This window comes from Dermochelys coriacea, chromosome 8 (assembly GCF_009764565.3).
Source record: "Dermochelys coriacea isolate rDerCor1 chromosome 8, rDerCor1.pri.v4, whole genome shotgun sequence".
In the NCBI taxonomy this organism is placed as follows: domain Eukaryota; kingdom Metazoa; phylum Chordata; order Testudines; family Dermochelyidae; genus Dermochelys; species Dermochelys coriacea.
The window spans coordinates 44,911,048-44,929,253 of NC_050075.1; the positions used below are offsets into that span (position 1 = coordinate 44,911,048).

Here is an 18,206-nt window from a genome sequence, read left to right on the forward strand (position 1 = left end):
CCTGCATGAAAACCCCCTAAGCTTATTTTTACCAGCTTAGGTTAAAACTTCCCCAAGGTACAAACTATTTTACCTTTTGCCCTTGGACTTTATTGCTGCCACCACCAAGCGTCTAACAAATATATAAGAGGGAAAGAGCCCGCTTGGAAAAGTCTTTCCCCCAAAAATCCTCCCCAAACCCTACACCCCCTTTCCTGGGGAAGGCTTGATAAAAATCCTCACCAATTTGCATAGGTGAACACAGACCCAAACCCTGGGATCTTAAGAACAATGAAAAAGCAATTAGGTTCTTAAAAGAAGAATTTTAATAGAAGAAAAAATAAAAGAATCACCTCTGTAAAATCAGGATGGTAAATACCTTACAGGGTAATTAGATTCAAAACATAGAGAATCCCTCTAGGCAAAACCTTAAGTTACAAAAAGACACAAAAACAGGAATATACATTCCATTCAGCACAACTTATTTTATCAGCCATTTAAACAAAACAGAAGCTAACGCATATCTAGCTAGATTACTTACTAAGTTCTAAGACTCCATTCCTTTTCTGTTCCCAGCAAAGGCATCACACAGACAGAGAGAACCTTTGTTCCCCCCCCCCACTCCAGCTTTGAAAATATCTTGTCTCCTCATTGGTCATTTTGGTCAGGTGCCAGCGAGGTTATCCTAGCTTCTTAACCCTTTACAGGTGAAAGGGTTTTTCCTCTGGCCAGGAGGGATTTAAAGGTGTTTACCCTTCCCTTTATATTTATGACAGAAGCCCACAGAAAAGGGAAGAATAGCATGAGCTCATCATGCTTCTTGAAACAAAGTAATTGAATTTGGGAAGATTCAAGCAAAGATAGAAGCCATCTTTGGCAGCCATCATTTGACAGACACAACAGAACAGAGCTCTTACAAGCTGAGAAAGATGGGGCCTTCATCCAACGGGGGGCTGCAGTCTCAGAAATTGAATATAGGTGAGAAACCTGCTTAGGCAAAGACTGTACCTTGCTAGATTAAGTTTTAGACATGTTTTCACTTTTATTTGCTTGTAACCATTTCTAACTTTATCTCATACTTGAACTCAGTTCAATTCCTATCTTCCTTTGTTAATCAACTGGTCTTACTATTAATCGAAACCTATAGTGCTGCATTTGAATTAAAGTGATTGTCAGCTCCAATTAATGAGCTGTCTCTGGAGGAAGAAATGGCCCTTATAATTTTTCGGAACTGTCCAGGAGAGGGCTGGAGACTACAGAGGACACGGGCTAGGGAAATTCAGGACTGGGAGTGTGTTGGGACCACCTTGCTGGTTCTAACTAAGGCTGGTGGAAGCCGGAGAGGAACTGTAGACAGGCTTCTGGGGTCAGAGCTGCTGAACCAGGGCTGTCTAGCACAAGACAGACAGGGTGAGACCCGCATACTTGTGGGGTGGCTGTGAGCATCCCAGGCTGTGAGCTACAACAACAAAGCATTGTGACGCACCCGGGGTTACAGGCCAAGTGGTGGCACAACCCCTCACTGTTCTGGATTCAACCCCACACTCCATTACATTTTCACCCACTCATTAAGGCTGAGTCCAGTCCCTCAATCCCAATGTCTCTGCAGTTTAAGGACTTCCCCTGTGCTCCTGCCTCAGTTACCCCAGCAGCACCACCTCAATGTGCAGTAGATCCAAGGCAGAAGTGCAATTTCAGGCACTGGTGCCCAAACTAGCAAGAGGCCAAGCAATCAGTACAAGAGCAGTGAGAGTTTGGCCCAGTAGCCTACCACGGAGAACTCTTGACATATGTGTCCAGTCTCCTTCCTGCCGCTGAGACATTACAATACAATGGAATTGTTGCATACAGATTACCTATAGAGGAAGGGTGGTGACTGATTATGTCTCTTGTCACAATGGCCCCATTTAAACTTCCTGAGCTATTGACACCTGTGCCTGTCTTTGGTTTTTATAATCATACCAGCTAGTAGCCTACAGAATATTTAATGGAACCAAAGATCTCTAACACAACAGCAGACAGTGACAGCAGACAAAATAATCCATAGCAATAGTTGAGAGGGAGGAAATTCTCAACACATGAATGGAAGTGGATGGTTACACTGGATATGTGATAAAGTTGCAGGGAGCAAATTAGAAACCAACAGAAACCAGATAATCACATTTTACATAATCCCCCTTTCCTATGTAACCATGTAGAGAATAAGCATTTAAAAATAAGCAATAATTATAGCAAAGAGAGCAACGGCACCAACTATCTTAAAGAAATAGAGCATTGAGGTGTGGTGGGTATAATCTCCTACTGCCCTGGTTTTCAGAGGTTTAATGATCCGTTCTCTCTGGGTCAGGATGGCTTTCCTGGCTCCATCCCATTTCCCTGGCCCTCTCAGGCGGTACTGATATGGCGTGCAGGGGCCAAAGAAAGCCTCCATGGCAAGCTTTGGATCTGTGAGGAAGAGAGACAGCAGGCTGGGCTTGACTCCTGCCAGGCAGGCAAGTTCATCCATGTATTTGACATAATCCACTTGGATAGTGTGGCGCGGGCTTTTTACATACCTGAAATAAGAGAGAGAAGTGTGGGTGCCCTTGTAGTGTGAGCAAATGCAGACTGCACTGACCAGGAAATGACATTCCTGAGGGGCACCAAATTTGGAGAATTTCCGTCTCTGGAATTAATTCCCACTATAACTGGAATTAAAGTAAAAGCTGGGTCACGATTTCATGTGAAGTCGTAACCCATGCCAGGTGGGTATAAGTGTCTTTGCCCCCTTCTATTGGCAGGTCTCCAGAAAAGATTAACATGGCTGCTAATGGAGTTTGCTCAATTGGTAAGATATGTGCTTTTAGCACTGAAAGCCCAGTCTTCCAACTCCACCGTCAGTTTTATATAGGTGATTTTAAAAGTGGTGCCTAACATGGGGCTCGAATGCCAGAAGATCTGACAGGCTTAGGAAGAACTTCTCCAGGTGGGGGATGTCTGCAGAGAGAGTGAGTCCTTGTCTCCTTCTATTGGCTGAAACGAGATTTTCTCCCCTATTCGCTACTGGATTCAGCCACAATCTGGGGGATAGGGATGAGGATCATATTGCTTAGTTTTCTACAGCTATAATTATAATATTTAATCTTGTTCTTTTATGTCACATTTATGTGTAGAAGGAAGATAGGGATGGGAGAAGAATTCCAGATCAAATAATTGTTTACAGATAAATTTTAATGAAGAGAGCTAAAGCTGGAAATACCTTACTCTTTACAACAAATTGATGACACATTGGAGGTATGTTAGAGAATGACAGAAACTTAAGACATTCTCAGGGAAAGACTCCTTCCAAGCATGCCCAATAATTATTACTTCAGATAAAGGTTCCTACCGTTTTTCCATTTCGTCTTTCTTCTGTGTAATATCGGCCATCATGTCGCTTGCTGTGGGCAACCTGATCTGCCCTAGAAGGGAAAAGTCAGAGTATGAGCAGAGACGTGTCTGGCTCCTTCAGGAGGGGATCAGCCATTTCCAGAGAGAGCTCTGTGTGTGAGGGATAGGGGAAGTTGTTGTTTCCTACAGGAAGCACTGCCCCTTGGGCTGGGAAGGCCGTGATGACTTTGTGTCCCCAAAGTTGCAGAGCTTGGAGCTCCTGGAGCACAGTGGGCAGCCAGATTCTGTGAGAGACATGGGGGTAAGACAGTCTATCTTCAGACCTGCTGACAGGAGAGGGGGCAAAGAGGGAACTGCCCAGGAGCTCAGGCAATTTAGAAGGGCCTGGGGCCCCTGGCCGTTGCCATGGTAGCACGCCCAGCAGCGCAGCCGGCAGCAGCTCACGGGGCACCAGACAGCAGAGGCGCAGTACAGTCCAAATATCAGGTGGACTGTGTCCGCATGGGCGTGGCTTGTGTGTGCGTGCACCAGCTGCCGCACGTGATCCAGCTCCATACCCATGTGGCGACACCACACCGGGCCTGGGGGCCCATTGACTGTTCTGCTCTGGGGCCTGGAATTGCTATCGATGGGCCGGTCTATCTTTGTCAGGGACCTGCCTGGATCTAGAGTTGAGATTCCTTCCTCACAGCCTCAGTACTTCCTGTGACTCCTCTTCCCCATTTCCTGGGATCACAACACTTCCATGCTTCCAAAATGAGAGGAGTGAAGGCCCAACCACCTGGTGAGCAGCCATCCTCAAATACTTGGGATTGAAACAGCACTATGGTGGAGAGGGACATGGGCTGGCTCATCATCATGGCACTCATATGGGTACTGCTGCCACCCACCAGCCCAGGGACTGCACAGCTCTGCTGAATTTGGCTGGTACCATGCCAATCCAGCAAGGCTCTTTACTAACACAGGCTTAGGGTTTCGGAGAGCTCTATAGTCCAGAGATCCCGGGCTATTTCCTGCATTTTGGTTCACGTACCCTTGAATACTTGTGTGGCCAAGCGACTCTGGAGTTCTGCAAGGGGCATGATGGCCCCCAGTGGCTGGATGAGACCAATGAAAGCCAGAGTTGGCTTCTCTAGGTGAGGAGGGAAGATGAATTTATACAGGGAGACCTGGTTTTTGACCACTTTGACACAGTCCTGGAGAAAGAGGAAAGAGAAGCTGTAGCCTGTAGCGAAGAAAACTGCATCAATGTCCTCCTCTATGGTGCCGTCTTCGAAGATGACGCCAGTTTCTGTGAACTCCCTGATGTTCGGTTTCACCAGCACTTTGCCAGAGATGATGCGGTTCGGCAGGTCATCATTGATAGTTGGGTGTTGGCTCATAATCCTGCATGGCAAAGAGAAGGTGTGTCAACATCTGTCTGGGTAAATGGCGTACCTCTGAAAGTGGAGGAGGATCAGTGCGATGGTCAGGTCTCCTCTCCTTTGTTACTAGTCTCAGTGTTAGAATTTGGCTCAGGCAGCACAGCCGTAGTACTAGCAGCATGAGTGCAAAAGGCTATTTGAAGATTGCTTGGTGTCCGTTATGGCTCCAGTAGTGTAATGGACCCTTAAAGGGGGCAAAAACAGCCTCTTGAGATTACCCCCAGGCAAGAGGCACCGCCCTATGGCCATTCTTCCCAATGGTCACAGGAAGGAGGGTGTAAACTCTGAGGATGCTCTAACATACCCTGACAGCTGGCTCGGGCCCTTCCTGTGCCAGAACACAGGAATCACAAAATTACCCTCCCACCCCTACCCCAAGTGCAGTGATGGTGGAAGGGAAAAGTCAGGACCTCAATCTTTTATATCTAACTCCAATGATTTGCCATCCTGCCCCAGCAGGCTGAGGGGAATACCCAGGGTGTTTGAAAGCACCTGTGCTGAGGCCTTAGACCATAGTGTGCATGGTTGAATCTTGCATTTACGATGTTCTCCGCCCATTGGTTAACCATGGATGTAGGCAACATCTGCTTGAAAAAGGTTTTAAACCTGGTGGAGAGCACTATGTCCACAGGGTACCCTTGCTCCGCAACGCGATTCAGCACCCATGCCCCACGCCTGGTGCTGAGGAAGACCTAGACAGAGGAGAAAGAGAGTTCTCTTGGACATTGACACATACTGTTCTAGGTCACACTACTTGGCACTTCATGGCACTGTCAGGGATTGTTACGGTCATGAGTTATTATCTGCAATAGGGTGAGTAATACAGGCCCCAGTTGAGATCAACTCCAGTGTGCTGGACACTTGTACAGCCACATTGTGAGGGAAGTTCCTGCCCCAAAGAGCTGACAATCTTAATCTTCATCCCTGCCCACTCGGCCCTGGTTCCCACTGGCATCCACTCACGCATGATCTCCACTGACATCCCCTGCCTCCGACTCCCAGCTGTAGTCTCACTGGAGGTTTTGGGGATCTCAGAGAGAAGCCTGGCTGGGACTCTGAGGAACCTCACTGAGCTGTGACCTCGGTCCCTGGCTGTGTAACAGAGCAGGCTGCACATAGCAGTTGTCTGCTCCATGCCCGGCAGGGTGCAGAAAGTGCTTAGGGCCGACACCGCACTGCTAACTGCGGGCTCTGTGGTGTCACTGTCTGTGCTGCCCCATTGCTGAGAGCCCTGCTGTCAGGCTCTGGCTGGACATCTGCCATGCACCCAGAGAAGGGAGTTGCCATCCTTAGTCTACAGCTGTGTGCAACCCCAGCGAATGGCACTGTGGGATCACACAAAGGACAGGCCTCGGCCTGGGACAGTTTTGGAAACAACATGCTCCCAGATCAGTATCCTTAACCCAGACATCACTGAATGTTCCTATAGGGGGAAATGTCTCATTACAAGGACCTTCCCTGACCCTCCACTTCTGCTGTGCATCCTGTCACTGCTAGATACACTGATGCTCTGTGGTGCCTTGGGGAATGCTGGGCTGCTAGTGGGCAGGTGGCTGGGCCTGCTATGAAAGAGCTCTCGGCGCTGGTGACCCTGTTCTCCTTGTTAAACCTTGCCACCTTTTCTTTCGTTTGCCCATAGTTCTGTTTCCTTCCTCTGCATTTATTTCCCCTGCAGCTTGTGCCCAAACCCTCTTGTATTGAAGAGACTGCTCTAGTCTTCAAACCATGGAGGCTCCTGACATCTTTCAACACAATATCCAGCTCTTCCCTGGCCACGTCTGATTTCCTGCCATCTCTGATCTCCTGCACGGCTGGTAGGGATGTCACTGCGGGCGCTTCCCCATGACTCTATGCAAGGTACAGGTAGGCAGGGACGATGGGCTAATGAGGAAGTGGGACATGCTACTTTGAGGGCACAGCATTGTGGATAACCTACTGGTCGGTGCACATTGTGTCCCACCCTGTACCCAATCTACAGCGGCTAGAACTCTGCTACAGTCCCTAGCTATAGCACTGGTCTCTCTAGCTCCTGGTGGAGTATAGCTCTGGAAGGTCCTAGTTCCATCCCTACTGTAGACTAAGATGGCAGCTGCCAAACTACTAACAGCTGTAGGCAATTCCCTATGTCCATTACATCCACTTGGTAAGTGCAGATTGCCCATGATGACGCTTTGATACTAACTCTGATGAACTGTATAAACTTTCATATCTCCTCTCTGCACTTAGGGGCTGCTTCAAATGGGAGTCTTTCCATTGACTTCAGCAGAGGTTGGGTCAGGACTTTAGTTTAGGTGTTTCTGGGGTTTGTGTGGTGGTGCGGTGTATTCGTCAGTGCTGCTGCCTTTAGCCCAGTGAGATGGGGGGTGCTGCACTGTGCCATGAACGAGAGAGCCGTCCTCTTGAACCAAACCTGATCAGCTTCATGGCTGAGCTCCACGGCCAGGTCCCCTCCTGAATTGCCAATGCCGATCACTATGACTCTCTTCCCCGAGAACTCCTGAGGGTTCTTGTAATCCCTGCTGTGAGAGTACCGGCCTTTGAACTTTTCAATCCCTGCCAGGAGAGAGCGGAGCAGCTTAGGCTCTGGGCAGTACGGGTGTTTGGCCTGTGTCTTTGCCCACTTGAACATTGTGGTTCTGGAGCTCAGCACAAACAGTGAGGGGGGATATCCTCTGTTTAAGGGAGACTGTGTGGGTGGGGACCAGAGTGACATTCTGGGCTGCACCTCTAAGAGGTGCATCACAGATCCATCAGCCCAGGGAAAAGGTTGAGCAAAGGTTGAGCACCTTTCTGACCCTGAGCTGCTCTGGGGGGCTGAAGATGCCTCTGGTCTATCTAAGTTATGGCAGTTCCCCACGTTCCTCTATGCACCACAGTGCTGCATGCTAGATTTCCACTCTGAAGCTAACACCACTGTCAGTCTGTCCCCTGGCATGCCCCCCAAGCCGGGGATTGTACAGGCAGCCATATAGCCATCTTCTGCAATGTCTGTATCAGAGGAACTGTCCCACAGCTGGAACCGAGGCTTTCGGAGCTCTCTACACTGCTCTGGCCAGGTACGCAGTGTATAGGAGCTGGTGTGTGGGTTGGAGCCTTGCATCAGAGTAATAATGGAGTGAGAGGTGTGGGGATAAGGAGCAAAGAAGGGAAGGGGTAAAACGAATACAAGAGACTCTGCCGTAGCAGCTAAGCTTTCAGAGGAGTCTTCCCTCCTGCCCCAGCATAGATTCATAATCTTTAAGGCCAGAAGGGACCATGATGATCATATAAGCTGACTTCCTGCACACTAAAAGGCACAGAACCTCACCTAACCATTCCTGTAATAGACCCATAACCTCTGGCTGAGTTACTGAAGTTCTCAAATCGTGATTTAAAGGCTTAAGTTACAGAGAATCCACCATTTACACTAGTTTAAACCTGCAAGTAACACATGGCCCGTGCTGTACAGGAAAGTGAAAAACTGCCAGGGTCTCTGCCAATCTGATCTGCAGGGAAATTCCTTTCCAACTCCAAATCATAGAATCACAGAATCATAGACTTTAAGGTCAGAAGGGACCATTATGATCGTCTAGTCTGACCTCTTGCCCAACGCAGGTCAAAGAATTTCACCCATCCACTCCTGTAACAAACCCCTAACCTATGTCTGAGCTATTTAAGTCCTCAAACCGTGGTTTAAAGACTTCGAGGTGCAGAGAATCCTCCAGCAAGTAACCCGTGCCCCATGCTGCAGAGGAAGGTGAAAAACCCCCAGGGCCTCTGCCAATCTGCCCTGGAGGAAAATTCCTTCCTGACCTCAAATATGGTGATCAACTAAACCCTCAGCACGAGGGCAAGACTCACCAGCCAGACACCCAGGAAAGAATTCTCTGTAGTAACTCAGATCCCGCCTCATCTAACATCCCATCACAGGCCATTGGGCATATCTACCGCCAATAATTGAAGATCAATTAATTGCAAAAATTAGGCTATCCCATCGTATCATCCCTTTCATAAACTTATCAAGCTTAGTCTTGAAGGCAGATATGTCTTTTGCCCCCATTGCTTCCCTTTGAAGTCTGTTCCAGAACTTCACTCCTCTGATGGTTAGAAACCTTCATCTAATTTCAAGTCTAAACTTCCTGATGGCCAGTTTATATCCATTTGTTCTTGTGTCCACATTGGTACTGAGCTTAAATAATTCTTCTCCCTCTGTGGTATTTATCCCTCTGATATATTTATAGAGAGCAATCATATCTCCCCTCAGCCTTCTTTTGGTTAGGCTAAACAAGCCAACCTCTTTGAGTCTCCTTTCATAAGACAGGTTTTCCATTCCTCGGATCATCCTAGTAGCCCTTCTGTGTACCTGTTCCAGTTTGAATTCATCTTTCTTAAACATGGGAGACCAGAACTGCACACAATATTCCAGATGAGGTCTCACCAGTGCCTTGTATAACAGTACTAAAACCTCCTTATCTCTACTGGAAATACCTCACCTGATGCATCCCAAGACCGCATTAGCTTTTTTCACGGCCATATCACATTGGTGGCTCATAGTCATCCTGTGATCAACCAATTCTCCGAGGTCCTTCTCCTTCACTGTTACTTCCAAGTGATGTGTCCCCAGTTTATAACAAAAATTCTTGTTATTAATTCCTAATTGCATGATATTGCACTTTTCACTATTAAATTTCATCCTATTACTAGTACTCCAGTCTACAAGGTCATCCAGATCTTCCTGTATGATATCCCGGTCTTTCTCTGAATTGGCAATACCTCCCAGCTTCGTGTCATCCACAAACTTTATTAGCACATTCCCACTTTTTGTGGCAAGGTCAGTAATAAAAAGATTAAATAAGAATGGTCCCCAAACCGATCCCTGAGGAACTCCACTAGTAACCTCCATCCAGCCTGACAGTTCACCTTTCAGTAGGACCCGCTGTAGTCTCTTTCCCCTTTAGCCAGTTCCTTATCCACCTTTCAATTTTCATATTGATCCCCATCTTTTCCAGTTTAGCTAATAATTCCCCATGTGGAACTGTATCAAATGCCTTACTGAAATCGAGGTAAATTAGATCCACTGCATTTCCTTTCTCTAAAAAATTTGTTACCTTCTCAAAGAAGGAGATCAGGTTGGTTTGGCACGATCTACCTTTTGTAAAACCATGTTGTATTTTGTCCCAGTTACCATTGACCTCAATGTCCTTAATACTTTCTCCTTCAAATTTTTTTCCAAGACCTTGCATACTACAGACGTCAAACTAACAGGCTACCAGGATCACTTTTTTTCCCTTTCTTAAAAATAGGAACTATGTTAGCAATTCTCCAGTCATATGGTACAACTCCTGAGTTTACAGTTGATGGTTCAGCAGCTACTTGGTGAAGGAATCAATCAGCTATCGAATCCAGGAAAATCTGAGCCCTGTTATTATTACTAGCATTTGTCCTCCAGTCTATATCTGGGAAGCTAAAGTCTCCCATGATCACACAATTCCCATTAGTATTTACTTAATTAAAAACATTAAAGAGGTCTCTATCCATATCCAAATCAGATCCGGCGGTCTATAGCACACCCCAAGCACTATCCCAGGGGAGGCTCTAGTAGCTTTCTTCCCCAATGTAATTTTTGCCCAGACAGACTCTGTCCTATCCATTCCATCACTTCTTATTTCTTTACAATCTACCTCATCACTGATATACAATGCTACTCCACCACCTTTGCCTTTATTTTGTTTTCCTAAACAGCACATACCCTTCAATACCTGTAATCCAGTCATGACTACTATTTCACCATGTTTCTGTTATCCCTATAATATCTGGTTTCACTTCCTGGACCAGTAGCTTTAGTTCCTCCATTTTGTTACCTAGGCTCCTCGCATTGGTGTACAAACATCTTAATTTTGCTGTTTGGCTTCGCTCACATTCTTTACCCAGTTAGGCACAGACATTCTACCGCCAGTATAACCTATTAGACTGGTATGTACACTATCCTTCCTCCTTGTGTCCATTCTCCTACTTATGGTTGTATCCTTTCTTACTTCGTTTTCTTCCCTCTCAATGTTAAAATCTGGCATGGAGATTACCTGGACATCTCCCAACCATCTCCCTCAGATTCCTAGTTTAAAGCTCTATGGTGATCAGTTAAACCCTGAGCATGCGGGCAAGACCTACCAGCTAGACAACTGGTAAAGAATTCTCTATCAGTAACTCCTCCCATCTAGTGTCCCATCACCAGCCACTGGAGATGTTTGCTGCTAGCAGTCGTGTATCAACTATATGCCATTGTAGGTAGTCTCATCATACCATCTCCTCCATAAACTTATCAAGCTCCGTCCTGAAGTCAGTTAGGTTTTTTTCCCCCTCTGCTCCCCTTGGTAGGCCTGGGTAGGGACCGTCGAATCGTGGAGGTCAACGAATGGCTACGCAGGTGGTGTCGGAGAGAAGGCTTTGGATTCTTTGACCATGGGATGGTGTTCCATGAAGGAGGAGTGCTGGGCAGAGACGGGCTCCATCTTACGAAGAGAGGGAAGAACATCTTTGCCAGCAGGCTGGCTAACCTAGTGAGGAGGGCTTTAACTAGGTTCACCGGGGGAAGGAGACCAAAGCCCTGAGGTAAGTGGGAAAGCGGGATACCGGGAGGAAGCACAGGCAGGAATGTCTGAGAGGGGAGGGCTCCTGCCTCATACTGGGAATGAGGGGCGATCAACAGGTTATCTCAAGTGCTTATATACAAATGCACAAAGCCTTGGAAACAAGCAGGGAGAACTGGAGGTCCTGGTGATGTCAAGGAATTATGACGTGATTGGAATAACAGAGACTTGGTGGGATAACTCACATGACTGGAGTACAGTCATGGATGGTTATAAACTGTTCAGGAAGGACAGGCAGGGCAGAAAAGGTGGGGGAGTAGCACTGTATGTAAGGGAGCAGTATGACTGCTCAGAGCTCCGGTACGAAACTGTGGAAAAACCTGAGTGTCTCTGGATTAAGTTTAGAAGTGTGTGCAACAAGAGTGATGTCATGGTGGGAGTCTGCTATAGACCACCGGACCAGGGGGATGAGGTGGATGAGGCTTTCTTCCGGCAACTCACGGAAGCTACTAGATCGCATGCCCTGATTCTCATGGGTGACTTTAATTTTCCTGATATCTGCTGGGAGAGCAATACAGCGGTGCATAGACAATCCAGGAAGTTTTTGGAAAGCGTAGGGGACAATTTCCTGGTGCAAGTGCTAGGGGAGCCAACTAGGGGGAGCGCTTTTCTTGACCTGCTGCTCACAAACCGGGTAGAATTAGTGGGGGAAGCAAAAGTGGATGGGAATCTGGGAGGCAGTGACCATGAGTTGGTTGAGTTCAGGATCCTGACGCAGGGAAGAAAGGTAAGCAGCAGGATACGGACCCTGGACTTCAGGAAAGCAGACTTTGACTCCCTCAGGGAACAGATGGCCAGGATCCCCTGGGGGACTAACATGAAAGGGAAGGGAGTCCAGGAGAGCTGGCTGTATTTCAAGGAATCCCTGTTGAGGTTACAGGGACAAACCATCCCGATGAGTCGAAAGAATAGTAAATATGGCAGGCGACCAGCTTGGCTTAATGGTGAAATCCTAGCGGATCTTAAACATGAAAAAGAAGCTTACGAGAAGTGGAAGGTTGGACATATGACCAGGGAAGAGTATAAAAATATTGCTCGGGCATGTAGGAAAGATATCAGGAGGGCCAAATCGCACCTGGAGCTGCAGCTAGCAAGAGATGTCAAGAGTAACAAGAAGGGTTTCTTCAGGTATGTTGGCAACAAGAAGAAAGCCAAGGAAAGTGTGGGCCCCTTACTGAATGAGGGAGGCAAGCTAGTGACAGAGGATGTGGAAAAAGCTAATGTACTCAATGCTTTTTTTGCCTCTGTTTTCACTAACAAGGTCAGCTCCCAGACTGCTGTGCTGGGCAACACAAAACGGGGAAGAGATGGCCAGCCCTCTGTAGAGATAGAGGTGGTTAGGGACTATTTAGAAAAGCTGGACGTGCACAAGTCCATGGGGCCGGACGAATTGCATCCGAGAGTGCTGAAGGAATTGGCGGCTGTGATTGCAGAGCCCTTGGCCATTATCTTTGAAAACTCGTGGCGAACGGGGGAAGTCCCGGATGACTGGAAAAAGGCTAATGTAGTGCCCATCTTTAAAAAAGGGAAGAAGGAGGATCCTGGGAACTACAGGCCGGTCAGCCTCACCTCAGTCCCTGGAAAAATCATGGAGCAGGTCCTCAAAGAATCAATCCTGAAGCACTTAGAGGAGAGGAAAGTGATCAGGAACAGTCAGCATGGATTCACCAAGGGAAGGTCATGCCTGACTAATCTAATCGCCTTTTATGATGAGATTACTGGTTCTGTGGATGAAGGGAAAGCAGTGGATGTATTGTTTCTTGACTTTAGCAAAGCTTTTGACACGGTCTCCCACAGCATTCTTGTCAGCAAGTTAAGGAAGTATGGGCTGGATGAATGCACTATAAGGTGGGTAGAAAGCTGGCTAGATTGTCGGGCTCAACGGGTAGTGATCAATGGCTCCATGTCTAGTTGGCAGCCGGTGTCAAGTGGAGTGCCCCAGGGGTCGGTCCTGGGGCCCGTTTTGTTCAATATCTTCATAAATGATCTGGAGGATGGTGTGGATTGCACTCTCAGCAAATTTGCGGATGATACTAAACTGGGAGGAGTGGTAGATACGCTGGAGGGGAGGGATAGGATACAGAAGGACCTAGACAAATTGGAGGATTGGGCCAAAAGAAATCTAATGAGGTTCAATAAGGATAAATGCAGGGTCCTGCACTTAGGATGGAAGAATCCAATGCACCGCTACAGACTAGGGACCGAATGGCTCGGCAGCAGTTCTGCAGAAAAGGACCTAGGGGTGACAGTGGACGAGAAGCTGGATATGAGTCAGCAGTGTGCCCTTGTTGCCAAGAAGGCCAATGGCATTTTGGGATGTATAAGTAGGGGCATAGCGAGCAGATCGAGGGACGTGATCGTTCCCCTCTATTCGACACTGGTGAGGCCTCATCTGGAGTACTGTGTCCAGTTTTGGGCCCCACACTACAGGAAGGATGTGGATAAATTGGAAAGAGTACAGCGAAGGGCAACAAAAATGATTAGGGGTCTAGAGCACATGACTTATGAGGAGAGGCTGAGGGAGCTGGGATTGTTTAGTCTGCAGAAGAGAAGAATGAGGGGGGATTTGATAGCTGCTTTCAACTACCTGAAAGGGGGTTTCAAAGAGGATGGCTCTAGACTGTTCTCAATGGTAGCAGATGACAGAACGAGGAGTAATGGTCTCAAGTTGCAATGGGGGAGGTTTAGATTGGATATTAGGAAAAACTTTTTCACTAAGAGGGTGGTGAAACACTGGAATGCGTTACCTAGGGAGGTGGTAGAATCTCCTTCCTTAGAGGTTTTTAAGGTCAGGCTTGACAAAGCCCTGGCTGGGATGATTTAACTGGGACTTGGTCCTGCTTTGAGCAGGGGGTTGGACTAGATGACCTTCTGGGGTCCCTTCCAACCCTGATATTCTATGATTCTATGATTCTATGATTCCAGAAAGTCACTCCTCTGAGGTTTACAAACCTTTGTCTAATTTCAAGCCTAAACTTGCTGATGGCCAGTTTATATGCATTTGTTCATGTGTTCACACTGGCACTTAACTTAAATAACTCCTCTCCTCCCGCCCTAGTATTTATCCCTCTGATGTATTTATAGAAAGCAACTATATGTTCCCTCAGCCTTCTTTTGGTTAAGCTAAAAAGCCAACCTCTTTGAGTCTTCTCTCATAAGATTCCCCTGATCATCCTAGTAGCCCTTCTCTGCACCTCTTCCAGTTTGAATACATCTTCCTTAAAGACTGGAGACCAGAATTGCCCACAGTATTCCAGATGAGGTCTCACCAGTGCCTTGTATAATGGTACTAACACTCCCCTGTCTCTACTGGAAATACTTGCATACATTCTAGGACTGCATTAGCCTTTTTCACAACCACATCACATTGGTGGCTCAGTCATCCCATGATCAATCAATACGAGATCTTTCTTCTCCTCCTGTCTCTTCTTCTTGTTGTTAGTCCCTAAGTGCATGACCTTGCACTTTGCAGTATTAAATTTCATACAGCACAGATTGGCTTGTGGCTGGAACACCAGAGGTTCTGAATAGCTGGAGTGGCAGATGGGAAGGGGCACAGGTTCAAATGAGTTTGTGATCAGGAAACAGTTTTGCCAACCCCAATAAGCAGTTTGAGAGGGTCATAAAACTCCCAGGGCTTAGCAGCCCTAACAGGAAGGGAAGAGTCTGATACCGCAGTGCTAGCTGAAACAGCGAAGAAAGTGCTTTCTTCCATCAAGAGAAGCCAGACAGCAATAGAGCAGGGCTTCTCAAATTGGGGTTGTGAGATTATTATGTGGGGGAGTTATGGGCTGTCAGCCTCCACCGCAAACCCCACCTCACCTCCAGCATTTACAATAGTGTTAAATATAAAAAAATGTGTTTTTAATTCATAAGGGGGGTTGCACTCAGAGAGGTCACCAATACAAAAGTTTGAGAACCACTGCCATAGAGCTACATGACTGCTGTATCTGCTCTTCGTCCCTCACTGGCATGTTCCTGAGTGGCTCTCTGTATCTGCTGTGCTGCCTGTGGCATTGGAAGCTATGTAACGATTTGGGATTTGTGTCCTCTGAATTGCACCTTTCAGTGTGTCCCAGCACCAGCCCAGGAGCACGTGCTCATTGCTTTCCCTCTACTTATCCCTTTGGAAAGTCACTGCTCAGCTAAGGCCCTTTCCCTTCCCGCTCTGTGACGTACCTGGGAAGGAGTCCAGTGGCAGATGGGCGTTGGTGTGATGGCCGGTACAAACCATGACCCCATCAAAGATGGTCGACTCCTGTTTCCCCTCAGACTCTGTGACAACGTCCCACTGGCCCGTGGAGGAGAAATCCGGGCGCTTTGTCACACTGACCACAGTGGTCTGGTAGGAAAAGGGCACTCACAGAGCTGGCACCAGGAAATTTCATCCTTGACACTAACCTCCTCCCCGTGCTTGAGTCAGCAACCCAGCCAGGAAGCACAAGGCCAGCGCACAGCTGGGACCAGCAGCAGAAGGCCAGTTGGGCTCTGCTGGGTTTTGCCTCACGGCGTCTGCAGATTCACTGGCTCCTATAGGGAGTGGGGCTATGGCAGCTCCTGGGAGCTGGGCTGTAACTTCCGCCAGGCAGCCCCCAGACAAAAAGATCTCCCTGTTCCATGAGTGAGAGATGTTTCCTCATCAGGGGCGGGGGGGATTCTTTCACCATCTGTGCATGCATGTGCGCGCACACGCAGAGAGAGAGAGAGAGAGAGAGAGAGTCCTACCTCGGCTCTCTGGGCCAGTTCTCCTCACCTTGAAGCGGATGTATTTCAGAAGATCGAAGTGCTCGGCGTACATGCGGAAATACTTCATGATTTTGGAGTGGTGCATGTAGTTGGGGAAATCAGCCGGGATGGGAAAGTCACTGAAGCACATCATCTCCTTGGAGGTGTTGATGATGACAGATTTGTAGATGCTGGCCCTGCCCTCTTCGGGATTCTCCTGCAGGAGCGGGAGAACATGGACATTGCTTTTGAATATTGACTCTGGAAAGTAAAGCTCTAGCAATGAAGGCAGCATGAAGCCATAGGTGGTGTGATCTCCCCTAATACAGTTGTTGCCATGGCAGCCTCCCTGCTCCGCAGAACTACACCTTGAGCATCCTATACGTTTCCCTTCATCTTTGATGTAAAGCACCTGCTGACACACACGACACGTCTTTCCCTCTACCCCACCCCCATCACATGCACAGCCTCAGCCCCCATGAGCCCCTTCTCACATATTGGACACACACAAACACCCTCCATGCCCTGTGTTGACACCACACCCTCTGGACTGTTTCTTTTGGTGGCATTTGCCAGTATGTCCCTGTCTCCGCGTGATGGTGCGAATGATCCACACCGAGGGTGTGGCAAGGAGAGAGATTTGCAATCGACGTGCACAGACGGGAAACCCTACAACGGCCTGGTGAGGGTGAGCCATGCAGCAGAAGTTCACTGGGGCAAAGGAAGCTGGAGAGGAAGGCTGTCATTGCTGTGGACTCCTGCCTGTTTGTGCCCCTTGGACATCAGTCAATTTTTTGCCACTGAATTCAGTGGAAGCAGGATGGGGCCCTCTGTCGGAAGGGAGCCTGTGGATTCCGACACCAGAGCTGTGGGAGAAGCCTTCACTCGTCTGTGGAAGGAACATTGTCCCATTTCTGGATAAGTCTAGTTTGTTCTTCTCCAGCCTAAAGGATTCGCTATGAGCTGAAGCCCTTCTGCACTGACCTTTCCCCTCCAGCCTCCTAACAAACTGATTGTCAGAAGCAAGGGCCTGATCGAAAGCCCACTGAAATCAATGGGAGTCTTTCCACTGACTTCAATGTGCCTTGGATCAGGCCCTAAACCTGAGCCACAATTGCACTCTGGGTGAGTTGACTGCATCCTCCAGATAGGTGGAAAAGACCTTGCCATCCTCCTCTGGGCAGAGACCTTGTTAATACCTGCACACACCCATGGTACTCTATATAATAAGATTCCAGGATTGTCACTCTGAACCCTAGAATGTCTGCTGTGTCAGTGTGAAGTGATGGAAACAGCTACAAGCATGGCAGAGAGCTCTTCTTGCTCACCCTATCACCAGGTTCAGACATCGCTGCAACTGACAGTCTGTTACCATCCTGCTTTTAAATTTCTCAGCCATTTTTGCCTTTTTTACACGCAGGGGGACGTTACAAATTACATCTGTGTGACAGCATGGGCTTTCATCTGGTCGAAATAATAATACAATTTGATACGTAGATTTCAGTCTCTTTGCTCTGGGTTTGTACAGCACCTGGCACAAGAGGGTCCTGATGCTTGAGAGTGGCTGCTTGGTGCTGTTGCAATACAAATAATAAATAATAGCCATAATTAAGAAAAGCACCCAAACTCATGATGAACTCAAACCTACCTTGAACCTCCAGAGCCCCCCGATATCTTCACTTCTCTCAAAGCAAATGGGCTCCAGCCCATCATCCAAACAGCATTTAATGCTGCACAATCCACTAGATCCACCACCGATGACTGCAATCCTCTTCTTGGCCATGGCCATCTGTCTCAGGAGGAGATGCTGAGAGTTGTGGAGGGATCCTGGGAAGTGAAAACATACCTCTTCTTTTCATGTGATTTACAGTTTTACCTCAGGAAAAATCCCTACAACTTCTGCATGAGCCAAGCAGTCAAGCAAAGGCATCCCTCCCAGAAATGGCTTTGTTCTTTGTATTCTCTAACAGGCCCCTTGGCTCTGGATTAGCCAAAAATACTAAACCACAGTAAGCGCTTGTCTCCATGGGGAAGTTATTCTGGAATAAGGTTGAAGTGAATATAAAGGGCTATAGCTATTCCG

The 18,206-nt window shown here is 47.7% G+C and overlaps 1 protein-coding gene across 4 annotated transcripts in view; it reads right to left on the bottom strand.

Moving 5' to 3' along the window:
• Positions 1–714: 714 nt before the first annotated feature.
• Positions 715–18,206, bottom strand: part of LOC119860016 (flavin-containing monooxygenase 5-like) — a 38,195-nt gene continuing 20,703 nt past the window's right edge. For all 4 annotated transcript variants that reach the window (XM_038413086.2, XM_038413085.2, XM_038413088.2 and 1 more), the window contains 8 exons: positions 17,772–17,950; positions 16,152–16,340; positions 15,578–15,740; positions 7,183–7,325; positions 5,265–5,464; positions 4,382–4,734; positions 3,347–3,419; positions 715–2,534 (listed from right to left, as the gene is read on the bottom strand). In XM_038413086.2, coding sequence (XP_038269014.1) covers positions 2,189–2,534; positions 3,347–3,419; positions 4,382–4,734; positions 5,265–5,464; positions 7,183–7,325; positions 15,578–15,740; positions 16,152–16,340; positions 17,772–17,912 — 1,608 coding nt within the window. In that variant the 5' untranslated portion in view covers positions 17,913–17,950 and the 3' untranslated portion in view covers positions 715–2,188. The remainder of the gene's footprint in view (positions 2,535–3,346; positions 3,420–4,381; positions 4,735–5,264; positions 5,465–7,182; positions 7,326–15,577; positions 15,741–16,151; positions 16,341–17,771; positions 17,951–18,206) is intronic.